The 9,336-nt window shown below is 46.1% G+C and overlaps 2 protein-coding genes across 2 annotated transcripts; one reads left to right on the top strand and one right to left on the bottom strand.

The window, feature by feature from the left end:
• Positions 1-1,621: 1,621 nt before the first annotated feature.
• LOC137365670 (histone H2B 5-like) lies at positions 1,622-1,999 on the top strand. The gene has a single exon (XM_068028040.1). It carries the CDS (start codon positions 1,622-1,624, stop codon positions 1,997-1,999), a length of 378 nt encoding a protein of 125 aa, XP_067884141.1.
• An 874-nt stretch (positions 2,000-2,873) lies between these two features.
• Positions 2,874-5,391, bottom strand: LOC137365669 (histone H2B 5-like). The gene is made up of 2 exons (XM_068028038.1): positions 5,353-5,391; positions 2,874-3,170 (listed from the first exon to the last, which is right to left on the bottom strand). Exons 1-2 carry the CDS (start codon positions 5,389-5,391, stop codon positions 2,874-2,876), a joined length of 336 nt encoding a protein of 111 aa, XP_067884139.1.
• Positions 5,392-9,336: the final 3,945 nt, after the last annotated feature.

The following is a 9,336-nucleotide window of genomic DNA, read 5'->3' as shown; positions in this document are numbered from 1 at the left end:
GTAGCACTTTGAAGATCTTCTCAATCGCATATCAGTCCTTGATGCAAGTGCCACATTCCACAGCATGTTACCCACCATGATGTCAACACAATCCCAGCCCAACAGAAATTGAAAAGGCAATCTAACAGGTGAAAAAAAATTGAAGGCCACCGGCATAGATGGAATTCCCTCTGAAAATCTAAAATACGACAGAGAAGAACACTTAACACAAATACATGGTCTCATTTCCCTCAGCTGGAAGGACAAGAGCATGCCAGGGATCTCTGAGATGCTGTCATTGTGATCATCACCAAAAATGGTGACAAGACCGACTGTGGTAATGACAGAGGGGTATCCCAGCTGTTCACTACAGGGAAGGTCATCACAAGAGTCCTTCTCAACTGTCTCCTCCCCGTGGCTGAAGATCTCCCACTGGAATCACAATGTGGATTCTGTCCATCAAGAGACACAGTGGACATGATCTTCACAGCAAGACAATGCCAAGAAAATGTAGGGAGCAGCAGCAACCTTTCTACCTGGTCTTCTCTGACCTGACAAAGGCCTTCGACTCTACCAACCAGGAGGGATTATGGAACGTCTTCCTCAAATTTGGCTGCCGGAAAATTTCGTGACCAACCTCCAACGACTGCATGATGACATGCAAGCTGAAATCCTTCCCAACGGACCTACCACTGACCCAATCCCAATGCAAACTGGGGTCAACTAAGTCTGTGTCATCGCACCAACGCTCTTTTCCATCTTCCTCGCCGCAACACTCCGCCTCAACTCCTCACACTCAAACACAGCAACAGAGACTGACAGATACAGAATGGATGTCATACTCAAACACAGTACCAGAGTCTGAAAGATACAGTGGTGCAGTGGTTAGCACTGCAACCTCACAGCTCCAGGGACCCGGGTTCGATTCTGGGTACTGCCTGTGCGGAGTTTGCAAGTTCTCCCTGTGAGCGCGTGGGTTTTCGCCGGGTGCTCCGGTTTCCTCCCAGCACCAAAGACTTGCAGGTTGATAGGTAAATTGGTCATTGTAAATTGCTCCTAGTGCAGGTTGGGATTGCTGCAGGGTTAGTATAAATGGGTGTTTGATGGTCGGCACAGACTCGGTGGGCCGAAGGGCTTGTTTCAGTGCTATATCTCGAAATAAATAAATACGGAATAAATCCAAACAGCACCAGAGACTGAGAACTGCTGAATGACAGAACACATTCAAACACAGGAGCAGAGAATAAAAGAAATGGAATTAATTGCACACTCACATGCAATAGCAACGACAAAGAATCATCATTAAGCGTCCTTTCAACAACATGCAGAACATTTCCAGAGAGCTTGGCACAGGGAGCGGCTCTTTCAATGTAAACTGGAGCTGGAGAGAGTCTTTGTGAAACATACTTCCTGATTGCAGTACGAATGTTTGTGGTTGGCTGCAAAGTTTGAATGTGATTGGATGGTGAAAGACACCAATTATAGTATTACAATATAAACCCATTGTGACATCTCTCCCAATCACCCAATCACAATCTTTACTTTCCCCCATCCCTTATTAGCATAGAGCTGTGGGATTGTCTATTTAATCCGCACTCGGAGGGGGTTTGGTTTATTTCTGTGTCTGAAGTTGAATCTGAAGATGGTTGAGGAGAAGAAGAAAGCAGCTGCTAAGAAGGACGCCAAGAAAACTGTGAGTAAACCATCAGCAAAGGGCGATAAGAGGTGGAGAAAGTCGAGGAAGGAGAGTTGCTCCATCTACATCTACAAAGTGATGAAGCAGGTTCACCCCGACACCGGCATCTCCTCCAAGGCCATGAGCATCATGAACTCGTTTGTGAACGATATTTTCGGGCGCATCGCGGGTGAGGCTTCCCGCCTGGCCCATGACAACAAACGCAGCACCATCAGCTCCCGGGAGATCCAGACCGCCGTGCGCCTGCTGCTGCCCGGGGAGCTGGCAAAGCACGCCGTGTCGGAAGGGACAAAGGCGGTGACCAAGTACACCAGCTCCAAGTAAAACTGCACAATGGACTGAATAACATCCCAAACACAACGGCTCTTTTAAGAGCCACCCACAATCTCTCTGAAAAAGCTACAACATCATCTCTCTGGTTTTGATTTGTTTTGATTTTTTATACGAAGAGTCTGGAACTTTCTAATTGCCTTTCTGATCTCTTTTAACCCCATGGTTTCTGGGTGATTCACTTTCACTGTTGGGATCTTTGTGTCTCTACTTAATAATGCCGCGTAAATTAATTACTGATCACTGACCCCATGTACGCTTTGATCTCGGACTATTGTCCGTCCTTTTTGAAACAGTCTGTAAGCGGCGGCAGAAAGTCTCATTCACAGCATTCTGGAAGCGGACACATTTCGGGTCAATCTTTGTCAAGATACCGCATCACTGATTCTAGATTGAACCTATTTGTGGGAGACAAAAGCGGAGAGAAAGTGTTTTATTGTCAGGAGTTGAAATGTGAGATTGAGGTTTCCTACAAAAGCGGGGTTTCTAGAAAATGTACTTATTAATTATTGAGGCCGAGCTTGAACAAGGGAAACAAGTGACTGAGAACTGATCTGTCAGCTTATTGACGAAATAGTACAATAGCGAAAATGAATGCGCGTCCGAGATCAAAGCGAACATGGGGTCAGTGATCAGTAATTAATTTACACGGCATTAAGTAGAGACACAAAGATCCCAACAGTGAAAGTGAATCACCCAGAATCCATGGGGTTAAAACAGAGATCACAAAGGCAATTGGAAAGTTCCAGACTCTTCATGAAAAAAACAAATTGATACCATAGAGATGATGTAGCTTTTTCAGAGAGATTGTGGGTGGCTCTTAAAAGAGCCGTTGTGTTTGGGATGTTATTCAGTCCATTGTGCAGTTTTACTTGGAGCTGGTGTACTTGGTCACCGCCTTTGTCCCTTCTGACACGGCGTGCTTGGCCAGCTCCCCGGGCAGCAGCAGGCGCACGGCGGTCTGGATCTCCCGGGAGCTGATGGTGCTGCGCTTGTTGTAATTGGCCAGGCGGGAAGCCTCACCCGCGATGCGCTCGAAAATATCGTTCACAAACGAGTTCATGATGCTCATGGCCTTGGAGGAGATGCCGGTGTCGGGGTGAACCTGCTTCATCACTTTGTAGATGTAGATGGAGTAACTCTCCTTCCTCGACTTTCTCCGCTTCTTGCCGCCCTTTGCTGACGGTTTATTTAAGGTTTATTTGGCGCCCTTCTTAGCAGCTGCTTTCTTCTTCTCCTCAACCATCTTCAGATCCAATTGCAGACACAGAAATAAACCAAACCCCTTCCGAGTGCGGATTAAATAGACAATCCCACAGCTGTATGCTAATGAGGGATGGGGGAAAGTAAAGATGGTGATTGGGAGTGATGTCTAAACGGTTTTATATTGAAATTGCCTAATTGGTGTCTTCCGCCATTCAATCAGAATAAATATTTGCAACCAATCACAAACACCCTGACTGCAATCCGTAAGTATATTTCACAAAGACTCTCGCCAGTCCCAGTTGATAGTAAAACAGTCGCTGCCTGTGTAAAGCTCCCTGGAAATGTCCTGGCTGTTGTTGGGAGGACACTTTTTGACTGATTCTGTGTCGTTGTGTCTCTGCTATTGCATGTCAGTGTGCAATTAATTCCGTTTATTTTACTCTCTGCTACTGTGTTTGAGTGTTTTATGTAATTTGGTAGCTCTCAGTCTCTGGTTCCGTGTCAGTGCGCCATTTTCCCACACTCTCTTGGCCAGTCTGGACATACCAGTGGAAGCCTTTCCCATGTGCTTGTTGACTTCTGCATCGGGAGACAGGTTACTGGTGATAATTGAGCCTGGACAGGTGAACTCTTGAACCACTTCCAGAGCGTGTTCGCCCATATTGATGGATGGAGTATTTATAATGACCTGTCCCATGATGTTCGTATTCTTGAGGCTGATGGTTCGGCCAAATTCGTTGTAGGCAGCCGCAATGCTGTCAATGAGTCTCTGCAGACACTCTTCAGTGTGGGATGTTAATGCAGCATCGTCAGCAAAGAGGAGTTCCCTGATGTGGACTTTCTGTACTTTGGTCTTCGCTCTTAGACGGGCAAGGTTGAACAAACTGCCATCTGATCTTGGAGGAAAATTACTTCTTCTGAAGACTTGAACGCATGTGAGAGCAGCAGGGAGAAGAAGATCCCAAACAGTGTAGGTGCGAGAACACTGCTATGTCCAGACTGGCCAAGTAAGTGTGGGGAAATGGCACACTGACACGGAACACAAAAGTCCAAGTATATCAAGCCTGTGTCCTCAGTACTTTGCTCTATGGCAGCAAGGCCTGGACAACGTATGTCAGCCAAGAGCGACGTCTCAATACATTCCATCTTTGCTGCCTCTGGAGAATCCTTGGCATCAGGTGGCAGGACCGTATCTCCAACACAGAAGTCCTTGAGGCGGTCAACATCCCCAGCATATACACCCTACGGAGCCAGCGGCGCTTGAGATGGCTTGGCCATGTGAGCCGCATGAAAGATGGCAGGATCCCCAAGGACACATTGTACAGCAACATCGTCACTGGTTTCAGAACCACCGACCATCCATGTCTCCACTTTAAAGTCGTTTGCAAACACGACATGAAGTCCTGTGACATTGATCACAAGTCGTGGGAGTCAGTTGCCAGTGATCGCCAGAGCTGGCGGACAGCCATAAATGCGGAGCTAAAGTGTGGTGAGTCGAAGAAACTTAGCAGTTGGCAGGAAAAAAGACAGAGGCTCAAGGGGAGAGACAACTGTGTAACAGCCCCGACAACCAATTTTACCTGCAGCACCTGTGGAAGAGTCTGTCACTCCAGAACTTGCCTTTATAGCCACTCCAGGTGCTGCTTCACAAACCACTGACAAGCTCCAGGCGCTTACCCATTGTCTCTCGAGACAAGGAGGCCAAAGAAGAAGAAAAGAAGTCTCCGGTGCTGTGTGGATTCATTCTGTATCTATCAGACTCTAGGACTGTGAGTGTGACATCCATTCTGTATCTGTCAGACTCTGGTACTGTGAGTGTGACATCCATTCTGTATCTGTCAGTCTCTGGTACTGTGAGTATGAGGAGATGAGGTGGAGTGTTGTGGCAAGGATGATGGAAAAGAGCATTGGTGCGATGACCCAGCCTTGCTCGACCCCAGTTTGCATTGGGATTGGGTCAGTGGTAGGTCCGTTGGGAAGGATTACAGCTTGCATGTCATCATGCAGTCATCAGAGGATGATGATGAATTTCTCTGGGCAGCCAAATTTGAGGACGTTCCATAATCCCTCCTGGTTGGTAGAGTCGAAGGCCTTTGTCAGGTCAGAGAAAACCAGGTATAAAGGTTGCTGCTGCTCCCTACATTTTCTTGGAGTTGTCTTGCTGTGAAGATCATGTCCATTATGCTACTTGATGGACACAATCCACATTGTGATTCCAGTAGGAGCTCTTCAGCCACGGGGAGGAGGCAGTTGAGAAGGACTCTTGTGATGACCTTCCCTGTGGTGGACATCAGGGATACCCCTCTGTAGTTACCACAGTCAGTCTTGTCACCTTCTTTAAAGATGATCACTATTACAGTGTCTCGGAGATCCCCTGTCATACTCTCCTCCTTCCAAATGAGGGAAATGAGACCGCGTATATTGTGTCAAGAGTGATTCTCTGCCAGATTTGAGAATTTTGATGGGAATTCCATCTATGCCAGCGGCCTTATTGTTTTTTCGCTGTCAGATGTCCTTTTCAATCTCTGTCAGCCTGGGATTGTGCTGACAGCACGGTGGGTAGCATGCTGTGGAATGCGGTCAAGGGCACTTGCATCAAGGACTGAGTTGCGATTGAGGAGATCTTCAAAGTGCTCCTTCCAACGAGTGCTGATTGCCTCTCTGACCTTGATCAGTGTCACTCCATTCTTTACTCTCAGTAGGGTAGGTCCTTGGTAATTTGGGCCATAAATGGTCTTGACTGTGCTGAAGAATCCTCACATGTCGTGGCTGTCAGCACGTTTTTGTTGTTCCAGTGTTCTTTCAGCCCATCAGCTGTTCTTTAGGTCGCATGTGTAGATCTACTCAACAGGACGAGTGGGAAACTATTTAACCTATGTTGCCTCCAGTCCAGATGTAAGGCCACTCCAACCTCTGTCATCAAGCTGCAGTATGCTGACGACGCCTGCGTATGCGCACACTCAGAGGCCAAGCGTCAAACCCTGATCAATGCATTCACGGAGGTGTATGAAATAATTGGCCTTAAGCAAAACATCCAGAAGACAGAGGTCCTCTACCAGCCTGCTCCCCGACACTGCCCCTCGACTATCAAGATCCACGGTGAACCAGTGGGCAATGTGGATCACTGCTCATACCTTGGGAACCTCCTGTCACCAAGGGCAGATATCGACAATGACACTCAGCATCACGTCTACTGTGTCAGCATAGCCTTCAGTCCTCTGAGGAAAAGAATGTTTGATGACAAAGAACTTAAATCAGACACCAAGCTCATGGTTGACATGGCTGCAGTGTTACCTGCCCTCCTGTATGTGTCAGAAACATGGATACTGTACAGCAGACATCTCAAAGCCCTGGAGAGATATCACCGGTGGTGATTCTGCAAGATCCTGCAAATTCAGTTGCAGGACAGGCGCTGCAATATCAGTGTCCTCTCTCAGGCCAACATCCCCAGTATCGAGACACTGGTCATGGCTAGTCAGTTATGTTGGACGGGCCACATCATCCCCATGCCTGACGCCAGAGTCCCAAAACAAGCTTTCTACTCTGAACTCCATCAGGGCAAGAAGCTACCAGGAGGGCAGAGGAAACATTACAAGAATTTCCTTCAAGACATCCTGAAAAGCCCTGACATCTGCACTGATTCATGGGCATCTCTTGCCTGAGACCACCCAAAATGGAGAAGAAGCATCCGCGAAGGTGCCAGCCAGTTTGAAATTCGTCGACATGCCCAGGAAGCAACCAAATGCAAAGAGTGGAAGGAGTATTTGGAAATTGGAGAATCCCATTCACCCACCTCACCAAGCACCATCTGCCCCACCTGTGGCCGAGTGTGTGGATCAAGAATTGGACTATTCACTTGCCTAATGAACCACAACCCTGGAGTGGAAGAAAGTCATCCTCATTCCTGAGGGAGTTCCGAAGAAGAAGTTTAGTGTGACATCCATTCTGCATCTGTCAGTCTCTGGTATTGAATATGAGTGTGGGATTCATTCAGTATCTGTCGGTCCCTTGCACTGTGTTTGAGTGCAGTTTTCAGGCTGTATCTATGAGTATCTTGTGTGTGAGTTTTGTATTCATCTGCATCTTTCAACCTCGAACACATTATTTGAGTTTTGCAGTCATTCTGAACTGACCCTTGGTAATGTATGTGTGTTTGAGGGTGATTGTTTACCTGTTAATCTGTTGTCCTGTACATGAGCGTGAGATTCATTCTGGAAAACTCTATCTCTGTTCTTGTTGTGTGTGTGTGTGATTCATTCTGTATAACTCTATCTCTGTTCTTGTTGTGTGTGTGTGTGATTCATTCTGTCTTACTCTATCTCTGTTCTTGTTGTGTGTGTGTGTGATTCATTCTTTATGCTCCATCTCTGGTATCACATTTATGTGTGGTATCAATTCCATTTCTGTCATTTCTGGTACTGTATGTGAGTGTTTACTTCATTCTGTAACTGTCAGTCTCTGTCACTGTCTGCATGTTCTGGATCCATTTTGTAACTATCAGTCTCTCGCAGAGTGTGAATGTGGAATTAATTCTCTCCATCTCTAGTGTCATGTGTAAATTTGGAGTTCATTCTGAATTGGTCATTGGTACTGGATCTGCCATTCTCTAGTACAGTTTGTGAATGTGGGATTCGTTCTGTACCTGTCACTCACTGGCACTTTGTGAAAGTGTGCAATACATTCTGTATCTGTCGGCCTCTGGTAGTGTGTGTGATTGTGGGATGAATTAATTAGCAGTCAGTGGTGCTCGATGTGAATGTGGAAATCATTCTGTAACTCAGTCTGATATTGTTCTGTGAGGGTGAGAATCACATGTATCTTTCAATCCCTGGTGCTGAGTGTGAGCATGGGATTCATTCTGTACCTGTCAGTCATACTGTATGTATCTGTGGGATTTATTCTGTACCTTTCAGTCTCTGGTATTTTGTACGAAAGTGGGATTAATTCTGGATCCACTGCCACACACTGGTTGAGTGTGTGTGTGTGTGTGTGTGTGTGTGTAAGAAGATAAAAAGATACAAAATAGGAGCAGGAGATGGCCATTTGGCCCATCGAGCCTGCTCCGCCATTCAGTAAGATCGGGGTTGTTCTGATTGTGGCCTTGACTCCACTTTCCTGCCTGCGCCCATGACCATTGACTCCCTTGTACATCAAAAATCTGTCTATCACAGCCTTGAATATATTCAATGACCCAGCCCCCACAGTCCTCTGGAGAACAGAATTCCAAAGATGAACAACCCTCTGAGCGAAGAAATTCCTCCTCATCTCCTTCTTGAATGGGAGGCCACTTATCTTGAAACTGTGGTCCCTAATTCTACATTCCCCCACAAGGAGAAACATCCTCTCAGCATCTACCTGTCCAGCCCACTGAGAATCTTATAGGTTTCAATAAGATCACCTCTCAATCTTCTAAACTCCAGTGAGTATAGGCCCAACCTGCTCAACTTTTTCTCATAAGACAATCCAACTTCCCAAGTATCAGCCGAGTGAACCTTCTCTGAACTGATTCCAACGCAAGTATAGCCCTCCTTAAGTAAGGAGACCACAACTGTGTGGAGTACTTTAGTTGGGATGTCACTAATGCCCTGTACAGTTACAGCAAATCTTCCCTACTTTTAAACTCCATTCCCCTCTCTAAAAATGCCAACATTCCAGTTGCCTTCCTAATTACTTGCTATAGCTGCATGCTAACTTTTTTGTAATTCATGTACCTGAACACACAGATTCCTTGGTAATATTCTGTTTTTCTATTCTTCCTGCCAAAGTAGACAATCTTACATTTTCCCATATTATACTCCATCTGCTAAACTTTTGCCCACTTATTTAACCTATCTATATCTCTTTGCAGACACTTTGTGTCCTTCTCACAACTTGCTTTCCTACCTATCGTTGTACCATCCATAAATTTGGATTTACACTCGGTCCCTTCATGCAAGTTATTAATAAAGACCATAAAGATTGAGGCACCAGCACTGATCTCTGTGGCACTCCATTAGTTACAGTTTGCCAATTTGAAAATTCCCCAATTATCCCCACTCTGTTTATTGTGAGTTAGCTAATACTATATCCATGTGCGTGCAGTTTTCAGATTGTGTCTATCAGTGTCTGTTGCTCTGAGTTTTGGA

This window comes from Heterodontus francisci, unplaced genomic scaffold (genome assembly GCF_036365525.1).
Source record: "Heterodontus francisci isolate sHetFra1 unplaced genomic scaffold, sHetFra1.hap1 HAP1_SCAFFOLD_51_1, whole genome shotgun sequence".
Lineage (NCBI taxonomy): Eukaryota > Metazoa > Chordata > Chondrichthyes > Heterodontiformes > Heterodontidae > Heterodontus > Heterodontus francisci.
Note: the sequence above shows the minus strand (reverse complement) of the source record. Positions and strands in the feature narration are given on the sequence as shown.